Source organism: Pinus tabuliformis, chromosome 6 (assembly GCF_031772625.1).
Source record: "Pinus tabuliformis cultivar Carrire ecotype Pingquan chromosome 6, CPIR1, whole genome shotgun sequence".
Lineage (NCBI taxonomy): Eukaryota > Viridiplantae > Streptophyta > Pinopsida > Pinales > Pinaceae > Pinus > Pinus tabuliformis.
The window spans coordinates 1270760606-1270782919 of NC_142292.1; the positions used below are offsets into that span (position 1 = coordinate 1270760606).

General features: G+C 36.1%; 1 protein-coding gene across 2 annotated transcripts; it reads left to right on the plus strand.

The window, feature by feature from the left end:
- The first annotated feature begins 12965 nt into the window (after positions 1 to 12965).
- On the plus strand, positions 12966 to 15138 carry LOC149263283 (uncharacterized). 2 transcript variants are annotated; one of them, XM_089387559.1, is made up of 2 exons: positions 12966 to 13192; positions 13293 to 15138. In XM_089387559.1, exon 2 carries the CDS (start codon positions 13580 to 13582, stop codon positions 14834 to 14836), a length of 1257 nt encoding a protein of 418 aa, XP_089243685.1. In that variant the 5' UTR covers positions 12966 to 13192; positions 13293 to 13579; the 3' UTR covers positions 14837 to 15138. The 2 variants fall into 2 exon arrangements, with proteins under 2 accessions (XP_089243685.1, XP_089243683.1); XM_089387557.1 differs by having other exon boundaries at positions 13321 to 15138.
- The last annotated feature ends 7176 nt before the right edge of the window (positions 15139 to 22314 follow it).

Below are 22314 nucleotides of genomic sequence, written 5' to 3' on the forward strand. Positions count from 1 at the left end.
TTCTTGTCATCCATACATCCAGCCCAATCTGCATCTACATAACCAATCAACCTAAAATATTTTGTATACCTATATAACAAACCATAACCAATTGTTCCACGTAGATATCTTAAAATCCTCTTTGCTACTTTCCAATGCAATTCCTTGGGTTTTGCCATAAATCTTGATACCATACTGACTGCAAAATAAATATTTGGTCGAGTTGTAGTTAAGTAGATCAAACTTCCAACCAATTGACAATACAAAGTAACATCAACTGAATTGGATTCATCATGTCCATATAACTTCAACCCAACTTCCAAAGGAGTTGTCGCTGGCTTGCAACTCAACATTCTAAACTTCTTCAAAATGTCCCAAGTATACTTGGCTTGTGACATGAAAATACCATCTTCCTTTTGCCAAACTTCAATACCCAAGAAATAATGCAACTCACCAAGGTCTGTCATCTCAAATTCAACAATCATATGTGACTTAAATCTTTGAAATAGTTCTGTATTGTTCCCCGTGTACATCAAATCATCAACATATAAGACAACTATCAGAATGTCTTGTCCCAACTGAAAGATATAGAGATTGGGCTCAGATAAAATTTTAACTAAGCCATGATCCTAAAATTACTTATCAATTCTTGAATACCATGCCCTTGGCGCTTGCTTAAGACCATACAAGGCCTTCTTCAACTTATAAAAATAATCTTCTTTTCCTAACACTTCAAAACCTTCAGGTTGCTCCACATAAATTTCTTCATCCATATAACCATTTAGAAAAGTTGATTTAACATCCATTTGAAAAATTGGTCACTTGTATTGTGCATCTAATGCAAGAACCATCCTGATTATATCCAACTTTTCCACTGGGGAAAATGTCTCAATATAATCAATTCCTTCTTTTTGTGAATATCCCTTTATAAGTAAACAAGCCTTATACTTATCAACTGTGTCATCTGATTTATACTTAGTTGTATAAACCCACTTAGTGCCAATTACATATTTTCTCTTTTGTAATTTGACCAAGTCCCATGTATCATTTTTCACTAAGGAATTCAATTATGCTTCCATAGTTTCATTCCATTCTTTCTTTCTTAATGCTTTTGCATAATCCTATGGTTCATTCATTTTCATTACCTATCTCATAAGTGCATAATTCACAATAGAACTTTGAGATCTAGTAACCCTTCTTTCAAATTTTCTATTCAACATACTGCTTTCTGAATGACCCCTTTCAAGCCAATTAGGCTTCTTCTTAACTTCATCTATCTTTAGTGACTTGGAATTTGATTCATCACAAATATTCACAACATCTTTCCTCAATTCAAATTGTACCTGATGTGGTTGATAGATGATCCTTCCTTCCCACCGCCAATGAAGGAAGGGGGGTGTGGGGGGAAGGAAGGATCAGCTTCCTCCCCCCTGCGTTTTACCACACCGACATTCTCTGGCTAGTCTAGAGAGACTGACGCTTAGTTGATGCTTTCAGTCTAGAGAGACCGATAAGCTGATCCTTACGGATGCTTAGATGACGCTTAGCTGATGCTTTCAGTCTAGAGAGACCGACGCTTAGCTGACGCTTAGCTGGGATCGACCCCCGGAGGGTATTCATCCAGCTCGAAGAAGGGAGAGGGAGAATGGATCCTTTGCTCTGTCTCTTCGAGTGAAAGAAAGAAAGGCTCTTCGATAAGCTGATCCTTACAGATGCTTTCAGTCTAGAGAGACCGATAAGCTGATCCTTACGGACGCTTAGCGAAGAAATGAATGAAATATCTGATCGAAGTTGCTCCTTTTCCAGGAGGGAAATGACTTCAATCTCTTACATATGTTGTGGTGGTTTCAAATTTGCATGAAAATTGATCAGATTCCAGTGGAGTTTAGGAGGGGAATTTCTTCGATATATTATATAGGTTGCATGGGTGGGGAACCAACTTGGACTATATTTTGTCGGTCAATTGGGCAGGCTCGGGAGCTAGGCCAACTAAGCCACACTAGAAAAAAGACTATATATAGTAGCTCAGCCCAGCCAAGCCACACCAGAAAAAAGACGATATATAGTAGCTCAGCCCAGCCCGGCCTGGCCCGGCTTTTTGGAAATGCCAGTATTGGTGACTTTGAGACCAGCAAAAATACATATATAATGGATATCTCGAGTAGGCTCGGCGATGCGAAGAGACTCTTTCGGGAAAGGCTGGATCAAGTGGTAGCGGTCTCGGGCCTTGAAATATCGATCGACCATTTCGTCCATCGTTTCTTTTATGGCGGCCTTCATTTGAAGGGTCCGCAAGCTTAGGCCCCCACAATTTGAAGGAACGTAGTTGTAGAGTGAAATGTTAGGCTCGCCCCCTCCCATCCCCCCCTACCCCCCCTTCCTCCCCAGTTCTCTGGGCCTCATGATTCTGTGAGAAATTCATTGGCTCTTGCTCTACATTATATATGTCATTTCGATCAAGTTTCGGCACGGCGAAGCGCTTGAGCTCTAGGAACTTTGGGAGAAGCGCTCTCTCGGCGAAACAGCACTCCGTTAGAGCTAATTCCCTCCTAAGTGAGGGTCAGGATGGTCACTTTCTTTCCACCAGATAGAGAAACTAATATCAACTTCGAAATAAAGAAGGGTTTCTCTATCGTTTTTTCGGTATGCCTCTAGGGAAACGGGCCCCTAGATGGTGAGATTTTCATCTGAACGAACAATGAGAGCAAAAGACAACCAATTCTGGCAGATAACTATATTTCCACTGCTCATCAAACACAACATCTCTTCTTATTATCACCCTCCTTGCCTCTGGATCAAACAACCTGTAACTTCTTGTTTCAGTACTGTATCCAATAAATATACACTTCACTCTCTTATCGTCCAATATCTTCCTCTTTTCCTTAGGAACATGTGCATATGCAGTTCAACCAAAAACTTTCATATGTGCAACACTTGGTTTATATCCTGACCATGCTTCTTCTGGATTCAAATTCAACACTGCCTTTGTAGGACATCGGTTAAGAGTGTATACTATTGTGTGTATTGCTTCAGCCCAAAACTCATTTCCAAGAGACTTAGTTTTTAACATGCTCCTAGCCATTTCAACTATGGTCCTATTTTTCCTCTCTACAACACCATTTTGTTGAGGAAAGTATGAATTCGTAAACTCTCGCTTTATTCTATTCTTCTTACAATAATTTAAAAACTCATTTGACTTGTATTCTCCCCCATTATCTATTCTTAGGGTGAGAATTTTTAGACCACTTTGTTTTTCAACTAAAGCCTTAAACTCAAGAAAATGAGAAAATACTTCAGACTTCTCTTGCAGAAAATACACCTATGTCTTCCTAGAATAATCATCAATGAAAGTGAGAAAATAATGTGCATTCCCAAAAGACACAGTCTCCATTGGATCACACAAATATGAATGCACCAACATTAGACATTCTCTAGCCTTCCATGTTCTATCTGAGAAACTTTCTCTGTGTTGTTTCCAAAAAATACACCCTTCACATACTTTATCATCGAACTTGATATAAGGAAGACCATTCACCATGTTTTGCTTTCTCATCAGCAACAAACTCTGAAAATTTAGATGTCCCATCCTATAATGCCAAATCTTACTATTTGCTTCTTCTGTTGCATTCAAACTTTGTGAATTACTTGAATCAAATGAGAACTTGAAAATTCTATCTTCAGCCATTTCACTTCTTTCTACAACCACATTTTGATTCAACTTATCCATGATTAAGCATTCTTTATTATCAAACACTAGCTTGTAGTTTTGTTTCATCATTTGTCCTTCAGAAAGTAGGTTCTTCTTCAATGTTGGTGTCAACAAAGTGTCCTCAATTAACTTCTTCTTTCCATGTAATGCTGATATTGAAATTGTCTTTCCCTTTAACCTCATAAACACTATCATCTCCAAATATGACTTTTCTAGAGCAATTCTCATTAATTTTGGTAAACAACTCCTCTTGAGATGTCATATGAGTTGAAAATCTTGAATCAATATACCATGTTTCACTTTCTTCATTATGTGCCATCAGACTTGAGATGAATAACTTCTCATTCCTAGTTTCTTAAACAACTGTATTAGTACATTTTCGCTCCATATCTTGCATTTTTGCATAACCATCTCTTTTAAGATGGCCAAATTTTTGGCAATAATAACATTGTGGTCCTCCACCTCTTCCTCCCTTTCTGCCTCCATCTCTTCCTTGTCCTCTTTCATGAGATCCATCTCTGCCTCTTCCTCTAAACTTATTGGGATTCCTTCCTTTACCTCTTGAAGGAGATGCACTTCCTTGTGAATTTTGTTGATTTCTGTTTTGATTCTGATTATGACATGGACCCTTACTCCTTCCTCTTCCTCTATGATTTGTAGAAAAGACATGTTCTACTTGCTCTAATAGTTGATTCTCTGCAACAGTTAACAAGAATCCACTTAATTCATCAATTTTCATGGTATTTAAATCTTTGGAGACCATAATACTGGTAGTGACCATCTGAAACTTAGGCATAACACTTCTTAAAATCTTCTCAATTAGCCTTCTTTCTAGAACATCTTCACCTAATGACCTCATCTAATTAACAAGATCTTGCATTTTTGTGATGTAATTATGAATGGATTCATTACTTTGCATATGAGCATTTTCAAAATTCCTCCTTAATGTTTGTAGTTTAGCTACAACAACACCTTCATATGTGTTTTTTAAGATATCTCATGCTTCTTTAGATGATATTGCACCACTGATTCTTGGAAATATAGATTCTTCAAGAGTGCTTCCTATAAGTGAAAGTGTTTCATTATCTTTCTTAATAAGTTCCTTAAGAGATTTATTTTCATCGTCACTTAAAGCTTTGAATTCATCATGAAAAGGCATGGTGTATCCATTAGTTACAAGTTCCCATAAATCTTTGGTGATGAATATAGGTTGCATATGTTTGCTCCAATAAAAATCATTTGTGCCAACAAGTTTAGGCAATACAATATTGCTTGTCGCCATGAGAAGAGTAAGATAGAATTAGAGAATTAGAGAGAGAGTGCACAATGAACACAATGTGTCCAATGTCCCAAAAATTGGCACTGAACCACTACCACAAAATATCATTTTTATTAAATAGAAAGTACAAAAATGACGCAACAAATGCACAATTACAACCAAATTCTTTTTAAAATGAATTAATCATCAATGAAAATGATTAATACTTCTCATCCTCCATTTTCAACTTTATTACCAGTCTTTTTTTTTTTTTTTTACAAAATATCTTTTTAAAAATTTAATAACCTATACCCTCAGTTTTATATATATATATATATATTCAATTAAAAAATATTCATTTTCTCATTTATCTTCACTAATTCTCTCTCCTACCTGTATTTCCCCCTAATTATCTTTCCAACTCATAAAATTTCGCTAGTATAATATCTCATGGAGAATGGAAAGTTCATTAAAAAAATATTTAAACTTCATAAATTCACTCACTTCATAAAGTCACGTGAACTTTCACTTAATGAAAAAACAAAATTCATAGATATCCATGGATTCTTGTTAGCCCCATAAAACGATGTGCGCATTACACTCCACAAATGGGTTTGTGGCTCCTCGGACGTGTGGCGGTTTATGTAAATGTTGCCATGTTCTCGAAATGCACTCTCAAAGGCGGTGATTTTACAATACTCCACACAGCACGCAAGTCGACAGATGTCAATGAATTCCGTAGATTTAAATTTCAACGCAGATTTGGTCGCTCAACATTGCAATGCAGCAACAGCTACACGGACAAGTTTTTTTTTTTTCAGAGGGAAAATCAACATATGGTCGAAGCCCGCAGATTTTTTACAATTTACATATGGCCGAAGCCAGCAGATGAGCAGAAATATGGCCTAGCCATCACAAATCACACCATAGCGCGGGGCCTCAACCACCGCCGCAGGAATCGATCCTCGCTGGGGGAGCGAAAGCCATCCGCCCCAGCTATCATGTCATGCACGTCACGTGCAACTACACGGACAAGTTTAATGAGTGCATGCAGCGTTTCACTAACGCAACTTCTTTTCGTATGCAGGGTTTCAGAGACATGCATATCCTCATAATATAGTTAGTGCAGAAAATAAAATATGCATGTAAAAATAGTGAATTTTCACAATTTGGTGAGTGAACAAAAAAAATTGCACATAATTTTTTTTACCAGCAATAATTATGTGTGGCTCCAATACTATTACATGGGACTCCTCCACAGTGGCTGCACACTCTTGAATGCCTTCACAACATTCCAAAAATTTCAAACTATGCTCTCATCTTTTAAAAGAGCTTCACAATATTCCACAACTTTACAAATTTTGAGATCTTTGGCTTTGATACCAAATGAAAGAAAGCAGAACACAGTGAAAAATAAATTACAAAGCATAAAATATTTAACAATAATGCACATAACTCTTACACACCAACTCAATCTAATTTCATTAACATAAGGATATATTTAGGCATGAGGAGAGGTCTCCGGATTTTGTCGACTCCAAAAATTTCTCAATCAATCAGTGCACAAATCACTCCACAATTCTCTCACACAAAATAACAACTTTACAATAACACTAACAATTAACAAAGGGATCATTATTTCAACAATCCGCCTATTAGTAACCAGTAGTCTACTCAAGCGAATGAAACGAAGCTTGGGAGGCATGTGCCTATGTCGTTATGCTGGGGGCATGAAAACTTATCTCCAACATAGTTTTTCTCTATTTCAAGCTTGTATAAAAATGAAACCAATCTAGAGTCCATTTTAGTTATTATTTTCAAGACTCATTAAACTCATGAAAATTTCGAGCTTCTTTTGCTATCTTTTCATGCTCGTAAAATGTACATGAGAATGCCGAGTTATTTCTGTCTTTTCTTTCTCGTTAATGAAATTGAAAGTCGGTGAGTTGAGTATATTGTTATCACTTTTTCGAACTCATTAAAACCTATGAAAAGAGTGAAAAAAAAGAGTTCTCTTTACGCCCTTTTCAAACTCCTTAAACATGAAAATATCACTGATTACTCGATTGTTCGAACTCGTGAAATTAAATGAACAATCGTCTATTTAGTATAAGCTTACCCTTTTTACGGACAGAACTAGACTATTTACGAAAAAAGTATACATTGACTTATCATGGTCAATAGAGTTTTCTCCTGCATTATTTTACCCTTTTTCAGGCTTGAGGGACTCAATTTACGTAAAAGGACACTATGGCATTTACTTATGCTTTTCTCCTGACTCCCTAAAACTGAAAAACACTGAGCTTTACTGTCTTCAAGCTCATTAAAATTTACATTGAAATAGATGAACAAGTTTTCTTTTTGTCTTTTCAAACTCTTTAAACATGAAAAAGACATCGATTTACCCCTTCACTAGACTCGTAAAATCTAAACAGTGCAGGAATCGTTAAGCATGATGAGACCGAACCACTCCTTCTTAGGGTTTGTTAAAAATAATTCGAAGTACTCATCCGAAGGGTGAGCTTACAGGACAAGCATATGTTATCCTCCTCAATCTTGTAAAAAATAAAGAGGTACTCGCCAGTAATGGTGGGGGAAAAGTGAGAAAGAATCTTTGTTTTATAAAAAATAAGTATGTAACTATTGACATGACACTCTGTCACTTTTTGTGTCTAGGTTGGGAAATCCACTTGTCTTCTAATTGACCATACCTCATTGAAAGTCTTCAATTGGTTTTGGGTATTATGTTTTGAGTCAAATGTTTCCAAGTCAAAATGTCACGTCGTTGATATGTTTAAGAGAAGTCCAACCTTAGTTCAAATTACTTTTCCATTCATAGATTTCAATCACGTCAACCATCCTTGAGTTGGTCATGGATTACTCCAAATTGTTGTTATTCAAAACTTGACATGAGTTTTGTGTCGTAGGCCCTCCTACGACGGGTCGCTTTCTATCGACTTTAGCTCACTATTTAGGAATTTGATCTACAAATCTTCAATACCTTGGAGTCTGCATGCCTTAATGGCAGGTTTCTCGCCTTCAACGACAAGTTCTCATCATTGACCTTCAATCGAATGATTGTATGAGTGTTCGACATCAACACATTTATTTGCACTTCATAGATTGTACTAGAAGTACCTTGAGTGCCATTGTCATTATTGGTGGTTTCTCTCGCACTTGTTAATAGTTCACATCATTTACCAGTAATCAAGTGGTTTCTACCATGTTCAACCTCGGGACATTTACTCGCATGGCTAAATTCATACTATGGATTGAGAGATGGAGATCAAGACCCTGGATCTAGTTTCATCAATCCAAGCTACGTGGATTTATTAAATATTCATGACTATAAACATAATATCCATTGATGGTTGCATCCATACTATGTCGTCTATTGACATGGATCTTCATATATATTTTCGTACTGGTTCTCTAAGACACTTATACTCTGAGTATGGGAATGCCTACCTCAACGATGATTATATTTTGCATTGTAATGTTTGTTTGATTATTTCAGGTCTCCAACTGCATTCTTTAACCCAAAACTTGGCATGATAAAGTGCTTTAGTCATCCAAACATCTCCTCTGACTTTGCAATTTAGGGGGCAATCTGTTACACGTCATTTTGTCACATTAGGCAAATGACCATCGGTTTGAATTTTTCGATATCCATAAATGTGTTCCAAAACATCCCCTTGCAATGCTAGAACCCAAATTATCCCAAAGAGAATGAAATTCCCGGATCCCATGCTTCAAAACCTTGTTTTTAACTCCTTGCGCAATTCCCTAGTCAATCTTTGCGCATATGTAGAATTCCATTAGAAATTGCACAGAAGTGCGCACTGTCTTAAATTGTGGCTTGCGCACATGACTTAACGCATGTAAAAATAAAAAGTAAAGTCTAGAAACATTGTTAGTCATATCTTTCCCAGCTAACAAGCTTCGAATGGATGCCTATTCAGCCCTGATCCCTCCCATCATGGAGCTGCTCCCTCTCTTTGTGGAACCTCTATCCCACCATTAGTGGATCTCATCCCTTGGAAAATGGATCCCAAACTTCCCCTCCTTAACCTATAAAGCTAACACAGGCCTGATGATTGAAAATGATTGTTGGAAGTAGGCTTATGTTGCAGGAATAAAGTTGGAAGGCTATTCATTCAAGGAGAGGGTTGGACATATGAAGATTTATATTAGAATATGGAAGCATATTGAGATTTTATTGATAAGGTCCACAAGAAGCATGGTTTCAATGGAGACTCCATTAGGTCCATAGGATAATTCAAGGGAAATTAGAGAATGGAAACATGACAAGAACTTACCAATGAAGGAAGCATGGTCTTAAGAGGAGACTTTATTAAATCCATAGGAAATTCTAGGAACATGTGTAGAAGCATTGACAACATGGTCTTAGTGGGAGACTCTATCAGATCCATAGAAAAGTCCAAGAACATTTGGAGAAGCATTGGCATGCACTTACAACATAGTCTTAAGGGAGACTCCACTTATATCAGGATCAGGTTCACACACAATCATGGCAACTTGTTTGGCAACCATGTCCCTTTTCCATTGATGTCAAGGCGGTAGAGAATTCAGACATTGAAAAGATAAAACAAAGAAGTAACAAGATCAAGAAACATGTCAAAAGGCGAGAGAATGCAGGCATGACAGAAGGCGGAAAAGGAAGAGAAGCAACAAAATCAAGTAGAAGTCCCTAGTAGCATGCTAAGGGGAGTTCCGTCCCATTTCCATCAATGAATATCAATGTCGGGTGGTGTTTCCATTAATGACAAAGGGGGAGATTGTTGAACATAGTATTTTCATTGATGACAACAGGGATTGTTGATGTCAAAGGTGTTTCCAAAGGAACAAAAAATATCATTCACTAATCAAAGGAAATAGTATGGTAATTAGATCTCTTACCTACCCTCATCATGTGAAGTCAAAAGAGGTGTGAATTTTATTGATTTTTTCACAAGGTTATGATGTCTTAATGAGTTTATCGATAGCATTATTAGATAGTCCTCATCGAGAGATTTCCAACAGTATATCACACTCAGAAAAAATCCTCCTAAAGAAGCTATTTCCATTTGAAGATTAGCAATAGTATAGGGCCCAAACTATGGAGCCAAACCCACAAACACCAAATTTTTTAAACAATGCACATCTTTTGGCTGGATCATGGTTTAGAGATCACATCTATGGTGGAAAGTGACCAAACATGCATGAAAGTTAACACATTTAAAAGTTGAGAATCTTTTCTTAGATCTAATGGATCTAATGGTTGGATAAAGAGTTAAACAATGGAAGATGTGTCATGATGCCAAAACTTTAGCCATCCTAATGAACTTATCCCATAGAAACACATGGAAACTAATGATTTGATGATTTGGTAGTGACATGCCCTCTTACTCAAGAAACTATGATGTGGAAACAAATATGACATGGCAGGATTTGATTGGACAGAGGAGATCACATGGTAGTGACATGTCCCTCCTGCATAGTCAGCTACGATGTGGAAGGAATGGTGACGTGGTAGGATTCGATTGGATAAGGGATATGATGTGGTAGTGAGGATGATGTGGCACTGAAAGAGATTAACACATCATCAAGATTATGTGAGTTGGATGAATGGGGAAGTGAGGGATTACGAAACAAACCAAGTCATATGACCAACAAAACTATGCAGTGAGTCATTACCTTTTAGGAGCAAGCATATATGCATACACGTCGTCCAAAACTATAGCACACTCAAGCATCATCTTGTCATGGATCTCCTGAGTTTGAATCAATAACCATACATACTATACAAAAAAATAATCGTCTGAGGGCTTTTCCCTTACACCAATCAAACTGAATGAACTTTGCAAATATATCACCACCGCAGTGCTTGAAACTCGAACCCATGTTCAAAGGTCTATATGTGTTGAATTGAATGTGTCTAGATTGAATTGAGGCCATATGTATTTATATGAGGTCATATATATTTATATGTTCATGCCCTTATATAAATACTTATGACCTTAGTTCAATCTGGACACATTCAATTCAACACATATAGACCTATGAACATAGGTTCAAGTTTCAAGCATTGCAGTGGTGATATATTTGCAAAGCTCATTCAGTTTGATTAGTGTAAGGGAAAAGCCCTCACACGATTATGTTTTTGTATAGTATGTATGGTTATTGATTCAAACTCGGGAGATCCATGACAAGTTGATGCTTGAGTGTGCTATAGTTTTGGACGATGTGTATGCATATATGCTTGCTCCTAAAAGGTAATGACTCATTGCATAGTTTTGTTGTTAGTATGACTTGGTTTGTTTTGTAAAGGTTGAGGGTTCGAGTATAGTTAGGCTTGGTCAAATTTTTATATATGGGGTTATTGGCATGCCTAATTTGATCATTTTGTCAAATAGTTAGACATTTTGTAGATCCCTAAAATGCCATTTTGTAGAATGAACCTAGATTATCCCATTCTTTCGAATGATTAAATTTTGTATGGTTTTATATGGTTCTATATGGTTTTTGGAGGTTTATGTGCTCATTTTAAGGCCAAATTGGATTCTAGAATAAGCATGATGATTAGGGTTTAGTTGTGAAAAGTCTTGATGATATATTTTGTCAATGTTATGTATTTTGGGGGTACATGAGTAGATTGCAATGAATATTGTGTAGATCGCATGAACAAGTTCCAAGAAGGGTTTTATGTGACCAAGATAATAAACAGATGGTGACAAGATATGATCACATTCTAACAGCAATTGTATGATTAGTTGAAGACTTATATTGATTGAAGAGCAGGTGGATATAGTCTGAAATATTATGAAATGTGGTCCCCAAGAAGTTGAAGAAGGAGGTGGGTGCCTCCACTGAGGTCGGTGCCTCAATCAAGTTGAAGCCTACAACAAGTCGAATTTTGCATATTTCTGAGGTTGGTGCCTCAATTAGGTTGTAGCCTATTGCAAGTTTCTGCTTGCACATTTTCGAGTTTGGTTCCTCAATCAAGTTGTAGCCTATTGCAAGTAATTACTTGGATATCTTGGGGTAGGTACCTCCAACAAGTGAGTGCATGCAAATTGAGACTATGAATTGAAGAAGAAGAAGAAGAAGAAGATTTGTTTTTCTCTCGTAAGGGTTTCCACGTAAAAGCTTGTGTCCTATTGTGTTGATGTGATGATGGCTTCTTGATGGACTATTTCATTTATTGTTATACTACAAATTTTTATGATACATTGCTACATGTTTTATTATTAATGATAAGTTTTGAAATAGTAAGTTCTCCACCACTAGAGTTGTCCTCATCATAAGCTCGTTGTCCTCATTGTAAGCTCTTTCTGCTCTAATACACTGTATGGTGCAACAATAAGTTGTCTCTTAGAATTCACATTCAAAGTAATGGAACCAATATCACAAATAAAAAACTCATTTAAACAAGCAAAATTTAAAAAAATTTCATTAATCTACCAACACCATCATAGAAATTTATTCTATTAAAAAAAAATCATAAACTCGAAAAAAACAAACAATACCAACTATACATTTTTGCTAATAAACTACCTAATTAACATCAATATCATCGCAAACTTGAAATCCTTATATCTAACTACATTTCTTTTTTAAATAACCCAACATTCAAAGAAAAACATTCAACTCCACTCTGAACTTGTACTTGAAGTAGATATGTTCACTTAGATTTGCAATCTACATCACAGAGTCACCATTGCTCACATGTGATCAAACTTAGGCAACACCTACATTTTGTGTAGACAAGTGCCCCACTTCCCGTTTCAACCATAGACCAGCAATGAGGGATTGCAAGGGATTATGTAAGAGATGAATTTGTTTAACAGCTCATAATATGTAAGCCTAATAGTTTCTTATGTCGCCACGATTAAAATTTCCTAGGCTTATCATTAAGCAATGGAACACTATCAAAATATGCTAGAGTTAGAAGAGAGGCGCTTATCCCTAGCAATTAAAATTAACACAATTATAAATGCCAGATAATTAAGCTTTGAGTACCATCTCAAACAAATCTCCATTACGTTTCACAGCTTGATCAACGGGAGCGCTCCCTGCCAGGGCATTTATCTCTTCTCATAACAGTTCTGCGATTGTCCTCCCCATTTTGTTGTCTCTGTTATCATGCAATTGCTGCCTCGGGTAGTCTGTTCAGGATTTCCACTCCCATCTCTGGAGATATAGTGCCCATTTTTCAAACCAGACTACTATCACCTGCTCTTTTGGTAAGTTGCGCTGTTTCTTTACACATTATTTTTTGTGTTTCGTTGGGTCGTCAGTTTGATCGATGAATTTGTTACCCTTTTGATCAAACCTTCTTCTCAGTCAGTTTGGTGATTTGGGTTCTTGCCAGAACTTTGATCTGGAAATTGAAAAAATAAAGCACTGGTCTTGAGCAATGGTGGCTTCTTGATCGTATCAGGATTTGCTTTTGCAATTCTTTTTAGTTGGGGTTGGCATGCTCCATAGCTGTGATCCGTTCAATCTTCTCGTTAAAATGGTTGGTTAGAGATCCAGTTCTCTAAATTAGTTATTGCAATTTGAGCCCTCGCCCGGCCCTTGTACGCCTCTTTGAGGGCTCTGATCTTTGAGAAAGTTTGAGATACTGTTGCATGGAAGTGTATCCAATGGAGAATTCTGATAGTATTTGGCAATGGTGCAAAGCTCGCAAGAAACATTTCATGATGAGCAAAATCCACTCTATTGCAGATGGATTCTATTCGGTAGCTAAAATCGGTTCTCTTGTGGACGGGTCCTCTCCAAACATTAGTCGCAAGGGAAATCAATGCATCGAGGATTCTCTCCTCCGCAGATCTTCCGCAACTTTTAAAGGAAATTCATTAAAATCGAGAGCTTTGCCGGTCAAAAATTTAATTGCGGAGGTTGGTCCCTTCAAGAATGGAGATTCAATAAAATCCCCAGTATCAGTGATTCGGCATCATGTATCGTCATCTGGGACTAATTCAGATACAGTGTCAAATCATCCAAACGGTGATTCAGGCCTCTATGGTCAGTTCTTGCCCCAGCTTTTGGGTATTGCGGATGAAGATTATGTGGAAGCTCCGGCCTTTTATGAGAAGAACCAAGCATCCAAATCTCGAGTGTGGAGAAGGGGCCAAAAAGCAGCTCTTAAGCAGAACAAGTTGTTCTCTGATGGGGCAATGAAGCGCACTTCAAGTCAGTATGCAGCCTGCAACAGGGAACCCTTGTTGAAGGCATCTTCATCTTCTTCAATTTCGAAGGTGATTGCAGAGGACATGGAGTTGCAGTCACCAAGTATGAATGGGGAAATGAGGGATTTGAATTCTAATTACATTGATTGGCCCTGCCATCCGCCTGCTACCAAGAAACCCACGAAGGATCGGAGCTTGGTCTCTGAAACCTTCAAGAGCCCTTTCCAAATTGAGAATCAGAAGGCCAAATCTGAATTCTTAGTTCCAGGGCTTCATCTTTTAGCTGATATGGCGGTTCGGTCTCTGCAAAATCACCAGTCCCGTTTCCCTGAGAATATCACACAAAAGAAAAGGATTAGAAAGGCGATCTTCATCCCTACAGAAGTGCCTTTCTTGCAGAAGAAAGTGGTCAGGAGAACCAAAAGTGCTCTTAAGCATCACCAGCCGGATGCTCTGCAAACGCTTCATGATTTACAGAAGAACCTGAGTCCTATCTTGACAGCTGATAACATCTGTAGACTGGGTGACACAGCATGCATAAAGCAGAGTGAAAATCAAGGTGTAGGTAATGAGGTCGATGGAGATCTAATGGTGATCCCACAATTGCGCTGCTCTAAGAGAAGTAGATCTCAGGGATTGCCGTCCAAGTATTCTGACTCTGTTCTCCAGCCATGGAGAAGAGGCACTAGAAGATAATTCAAATCTTCATGTTTGTTGATTTAGGGCTGAAATAATTGTGTGATTTTTTCAAGTTGGCACTGATTGTTTGATGTAAATTTCTGAATGCTGCCTGCTGAAATACTATCTACATTGGAGAGGGGAAATGCTTTCTATCTCCATAAACGATATGTAATTGAGAGAAGACCATTGACAGGCATTTTTCCTTTTCTGGTTCTGGCTTTCTCTCTCCATTGTATTGAGTGTACATTATGAAACTTTTGTGAAAGCAGATTTGACTATCCATTAATTTGTTTACAGCAGAGGAGTTTCATATTTTTCTTTCAAGTTGTCATCCAGCTCTGTTCTAATTATAAACCTTTGCATTTCTGCGAACTAACTCTTCTTTACTATAAAGACCTCTGCTTGTAACATGTACTAGTAATTGAATTTGAGTAGTTGAACAGTTTATAACATGAATTTTTGGTATTGCTTGGTGTTAATCAATTTTCCGTTCTAGTAGAATATTGAAGGAATTTTCCAACTGATCCTTTATCAAGTAAAACAGTATCCATATACTGATGTTCTGGCCATTGCTCATAAGCAAAATGAAAGAGATTCCTCGATGCCAATTTGTGCTGAATACTCTTGTTGGCATTATGATATATTTAAAATCTCTGTTACAAGTTTTACTTAGTATTATATAACCTCGTAATAATGTGGCCTTATTTTTTCTGAGTCTTTCTAGTTTCCCTTACCATAAATATATATATTTCTTGTGCTTGTTTTCAAAGCTCTCGCCTGTAGAACAAGGGAAATTGGAATATAGATGGTGGATGGCTTGAGGGTCACACTTGCAGAAATTATAATACATTTTTAATGTGTTTCATTCCCGGCCAAATATTTATAATAGTTGTTTCTCTTATAGAAAATGAGGGACAGGCGTTTAATTACTTGCCGATATTCATAATCCTGAGGTGAATCATCGCATGTTTGAAGATAATTGAGTTTTTTAAAGCCATTTTTGTGATGAAACAAATTGTATATAAACCAACCAAATTCATTAAAAGTTTGACCACATTTGTAGGCTTGCAATCTGCTTGGTTGGGAATAAAAATATTATTATATTTCTAAATTTATTTTTAATTTATTATTAATTAATATTATTAATTATATTTTAGGTATTAGGGTGGATATGTTAAACATGATTTGATCAAGTTACATGTGGTTTTGGTTTCAAGTTACAAGCATTCATGGTTTTGTCCATGGTATTCATTTTCAATGTAGCTTATTTAAAGGTCGATCAAGTTCATACTAAATTGTCTTATTGGCCACTGGGAACAAACCACAGTGACTTTAAACACCATCTCTCTTGGTGTTTGTGATCCTAACATCTAGTATTAGAGTGAAGTTTAGAAGTAACGGAGGTTTAGAGGTGATTGTGGTGAAGGAGTCAAAGTTTGAGTCCTCTCAGGAATGACCGTGGGAACAGGAGGATGTATGCATATCAAAATTATAGAAGAAACAACCAAGACAAGTAGCAAGGCAGTCTTAGAAGGAGACAAAGCTGCAACCACGGGCAGAATAGAAAGGCATAGTAAAAGTATGAATTGAATAAGTTAAAAAAACCGAGAGAGTGGTAGGATGCATGAAAAGAACGGAGATGAATGAAAATAACGGAGATGGAATAAAGAGTGTTGAAGGAGCCAATATGTAATGAGTGAACACCCAAAGGATTTTTCGGTCCAAGGGATTTCCCTAGGAAGTTGTAAGACCTATGTTCAAGCAGACATGTTGCATTGGAGCATGCATAGTTGTAAGGCCTTAAGATCTTTCTCAGGCATGCATGCAGTGCAAGTGGCGCATGGAGTCATCAAGCTGTGGAATTGACCACTTGGAGAGATACCAGGGTGACAGGGGTATTGGTATCTTAGCTTGAGGGGAGGAATGTGAAAACCCAGATGAGATGGTTGATGAACCGTGTACGTGAAAATGGTGTCCTAGATAACTGGCGGATACAACGACTACTTACCCATGTAACAGACTAGTAGATGGAAACTTTTTTATATGGACTTCAACAAAAAAGAATGGGACTAGGTCAATCTCCCAGAGTCAACTTTAAGGGGGGGATTGTTAAGGTGGATCTGGTAAACTTGACTCGGTCAAGTTAACTATGGTTTTGGTCCCAAGTTTACGAGCATACATGGTTTTGCCTATGGTATTCATCTCCAATGTAGTCTATTTAAAGACTAATCAAGTTCATGTTAAATTGTCTCAGTGGCCATTGGGAACAAACAACGGTGTCTTTAGACACCACCATCTCTCGATGTTCTATGATTCTAACATTAAAATTAATATTTATAATTTGATTTTCTAATTTAAAATTAATATATAATATTGTTATTTTTATTCCCATGACCTTGTAGGACAAATATCCTAAGCTTAATTGATGTGTAGAATTTGCACAAAAATCATTTATTATTATTATTATCAAATTTTAAGGTCACAACCAAGCTAGACACCAAATTGGTGTATGAGACCCCCTTGTTTGTGGGACAATGGACCCAACTTCGTGCAACAATTTGACTACTAAGTCAACGAAGGCATACATACTTTACCCCCCTTTGGTTTTGAACCTGTCACCTCTTAGGAAGAAACACATGCTCTTAACCATTAGGCCCACTCATGCTCTAAAAATTAAAAGATTCTATATTAATAAATTAAATGGAATTATTTAAATAATTTATATAAATATAAATCAAATAAAATTATTTAACTAATTGATACAAATATATATTTATAAAACCCTTTAGGGGTGTGGTTTCTTGGTCAATGAATGTGTTGCTAAGGCGTTCATGTTGTGGTGCAAGTCCCAAGTTCAATTCTTGATTTATTCGTGTGTCATGCTTAGGGGTGGTGTAGTTGCCCCTGGAGATTATAGTAGCAGTCAATGGGTATCAACCCCTTGTCACGCGAGTATGAGAACCACTATGTTATCGATTATGCCAACATAAAAAAAAAAGGTGTTATCGATTCTGCCAACATAAAAAAATAAGGCATAGCCTAACTTATAGACAAAATAGCCTTTTCACCAGAATTCACCAAAATCCGACAATACAATTTCAAGATTTTTTTGTTGTTTAAAATACATTTTTGAATGCCTAAATGGATTCAACACCATACAATTTCAAGATTTTTTTGTTGTTTAAAATACATTTTTGAATGCCTAAATGGATTCAACACCTTGAAAAACCGTTGGGGCACTCAAATTATGCATATTAAACCATTTAAACTTAATTTTTTAAAAATTATGCATATTAAACAATTTAAACTCAAATTTTAAAAATCTCTATAAAATTTTGATTAAAATTAACCAAAAAAATATCTGTGAAAAAGACTATTTTGTCTATAAATTAAACCATGCCAAAACATAATAAAAAATATTAAAAAACATACATTTATAAGAATATACCAAATATACCAAATTTCACTTCATAAATTATCAATTTAATCATATAAATTTAGTTTTAATAAAAATATTAATACTCCATATTAATTATAAGACCAATATTCATAAAATTAAAGTCTTTAAATTTAAATGTGTACTCTATCAAAAGAATTTTCAAAATCATTTGTTTAGCCTAATGTTAGTGTCTAAGAATGTATTTGGATTTTTCTAAGAAAGTGAGATATATTAAATCATTTGTTTAGGGTACTGTTTAGTGTCTAAGAATGTATTTGGATTTTTATGAGAAAGAGAGATATATTGCATTTTATTCTAAGAAAGAGAGATATAGTGCATTTTAGGAAGAGATCTAAGTGCATTTTAGGAAGAGATCTAAGGAAAAAGACATGTGCATATACTTTAGAATAAAAATTGGTGTATAAAATGTTAGTTTTAATAAAAATATTAATACTCCAGATTAATTATAAGACCAATATTCATAAAATTAAAGTCTTTAAATTTAAATGTGTACTCTATCAAAAGAATTTTCAAAATCATTTGTTTAGCCTAATGTTAGTCTCTAAGAATGTATTTCGATTTTTCTAAGAGAGATATATTAAATCATTTGTTTAGGCTAATGTTAGTGTCTAAGAATGTATTTGGATTTTTTTGAAAAAGAGAGAGATATTGCATTTTATTCTAAGAAAGAGAGATATAGTGCATTTTTAGGAAGAAATCTAAGGAAAAAGACATGTGCATATACTTTAGAATAAAAATTGGTGTATAAAATGTTTACACTAAATGTAGAATAAATGTGAATGCAACTTAGTGTGGGTGAAAAATATGTTAAATGAAGCATAATAAATATTTTAATTTATATTTAAAACAAAAATAATGATAATTAATTTTAACAAATTAGTATATATTTATTTTATATTCAAAGTTTTTATGTGAATAAGAGATTTTGTCTATATAGTTTTTTTAGTTTAATATATTTTAAGTTAAGATGAATCCATGCTAATAAAAAGTTTGATATTTACATTATTCTTATGTTATTAGAGGTAATGTGTGTTATAGTTTAAATTTTAAATAATATAATACTAATCTAAATTAGCTCCAAGGGATAGATCAGTTGGTTGAGTTCTTGTGGCTAAGTACCTCACCTATCGGGATGTCACGGTGTCAAATCTCCTCGCCACCCTTGGGGTTACGCCTTACTAGTTTGCCCGATGGATAGTTCTCTTCGGGTTGATCTACTTGGATTTTCCCGTGGATGTAGCATGAAATGGTACTTGAGTTGTATGTGTTTAGTCCTAGAATGAAATGTTGAGTTCTTTGCAAGATGAATGGCACTTTGGCTATCACTGTATAACGTGCCCATATCATGCTCCTTACCCAATTCACCCATAAACCTTTGTAACCAAATCATTTCTTTACTAGCCTCTATCGCAGCAACATACTCTGCTTTTGTTGTTGAAAGTGCAACAACACTTTGGATTTTTGAAACCCAACTAACAGCTGTTCCACCTATAGTAAATACATATCCTGTAGTGCTCCTCCTATTATCCTATCACCTGCCATATCTGCATCAACATATCCCTGTAGAGAAATGTTTGAACCACCAAAACATAATGCTTGATTTGTGGTACCTTTCAAATATCTGAGAATCCATTTCACTGCCATCCAATGTTCCTTTCCTGGATTGTTCATGTACCTACTTACAACTCCCACTGCATGTGCAATATTAGGCCTTGTGAAAACCATTGCATACATTAAGCTTCCAACTGCTGATGCATATGGAACTTTAGACATATAATCCATGTCTTCTTGGGTCTTTGGGCACATTTCCTTACTAAGTTTAAAATGGCTAGCAAAAGGTGTACTAACTGGTTTTGCATTGTGCGTATCAAATCTTTTCAACACCTTTTGTATGTACTCATTCTGAGACAATGTTAGTTTGTGATTTTTCCTGTTTTTAGTTATTCTCATACCAAGGATTTGTTTTGCAGCTCCAAATCCTTCATTGCAAATGAATTTGCCAATTTTCTTTTGAGCACATTTATTTCCTGCATGTTGGACCTTGCAACAAGCATGTCATCTACATACAATAACAATATAATATAGCTACCATCATTTTGCTTTTTCAGATAGACACAATGATCAGAGTGACATCTAATATAACCTTGTTCAGACATAAACTTGTCAAATTTTAGATACCACTGCCTGGGAGCATGTTTTAAGCCATGCAAGCTCTTCTTCAACCTACACACTAGTTTATCCTTCCCTTTTACCTCATATCCTTGTGGCTGCTGCATATATATCTCTTCCTCCAAATCCCCATGGAGAAAGGTTGTCTTTACATCTAACTGCTCAAGATGCAAATCTTCAGCTGCTACTAGACTTAGAATAGTTCTGATTGAAGTCATTTTAACAAGAGGAGAAAATATTTCATCAAAATCAATACCTTTCTTCTGTGAAAACCCCTTCACCACAAGTCTAGATTTATACCTCTATTTTCCTCCATCTTCTTCCTTCAGCCTGTAAACCCATTTATTCTGCAATGTAGTTTTACCTGCAGGCAACCTGACTAAGTCCCAAGTCTGGTTATGCATTAAGAAGTCCATCTCTTCATCCATGGCTAGCTTCCACTTCTTCCTGCTTTCAACCTGCACTGCTTCTTCATAACATTCGGGTTCACCAGAATTAGTCAACAATAAATAATATAATGAAGGATAGTATTGTTCAGGGGGTCTACTTATCCTGGTAGATCTTCTAACACCACTTTCAGGTGTTTGGGGTGCCTGTTGTTGTTGTGGTGGTTGCTGTTGTTGTGGTTGTTGATTATTATTATTTTCAGGCACCTTTACTTTTTCAGTGATCTCATCAAGAACTGTGTATTCCTTGTTTTCTTTTTCCTATTTCTTTTCCTACTACTGATTCTTATACAAGACATTTTCATTGAATATTACATCTCTGCTCCTAATGATTTTTTGATTTTCATAATCATATAAGCGATAACCAAAATCATTAACACCATATCCAATAAAGGTACATTTCTTTGATTTTGCCTCAAGCTTTGTTCTATTTTCTTTATTAATATGGACAAAGGCCTCACAACCAAAAGGCTTTAAAAAATAGTAGTTTACCTTTTTACCTGTCCATGATTTCTCTGGAACACCACCATCCAGGGAACTTGAAGGCCTTCTATTTATTAGATAAACAACAATATCTACAGCATCTACCCAAAATTGTAAAGGCAATCCTGCATGCAATCTCATGCACCTTGCACGCTCCATGATTGTTATGTTCATCCTTTCTAACACACCATTTTCTTGTGGTGTTCTTGGAACTGTCTTCTCTCTGCGAATTCCATGCTCTGAACAGTACCTATCAAACTCGTTGTTGCAATATTCACCTCCATTGTCTGATCTGAGACACTTCAATTTCTTTCCTGTCTCAATCTCAACCAAAGCTTTCCATTTCTTGAAAGTATCAAATACATCAGATTTATTCTTAATACAATAAATCCAAGTTTTTCTAGTTGCATCATCAATAAAAGTAACATAATAACGAAAGCCACCGAGAGATGATACCTGAGCAGGTCCCCATACATCTGCATGCACAAGCTCTAATTTTTTCACTCTTCTTTTCTTTCCCAACTCTGAGAAATCTGACTCTCTTCTGCTTTCCATAAATGCAATTCTCACAGAAGTCCAAATAAACATTCTTCAAACCCGGCAAAAAATTCCTTGAGTGAAGGATCTTCATCCCCTTCTCACTCATGTGTCTGAGCCTATGATGCCATAATGTTGCATTTGCTCCTTTGGAAGTTAAAGCATTAACAGAGTTAGAAATACCATTGCATAAATACAACGTACCAACCTTTTTGCCTTTTGCTATTACCAGGTTTCCTTTGGTGACCTTCCAAGCTTTATCTGTGAAAGTCATCACACAACCTTCACCGCCTAACTGCCCTGTTGAAATCAGATTTTTCTTCAGATCTAGAACATGCCTTACCTCTTTTAGTAGCCATTGGTTTCCATTCTGTTGTTTTACAAGAACCTTACCCATT

Excerpts from the sequence above, each read along its gene's own strand:
- LOC149263283 (XM_089387559.1), top strand. The coding sequence starts at position 13,580 with ATGGAAGTGTATCCAATGGAGAATTCTGATAGTATTTGGCAATGGTGC.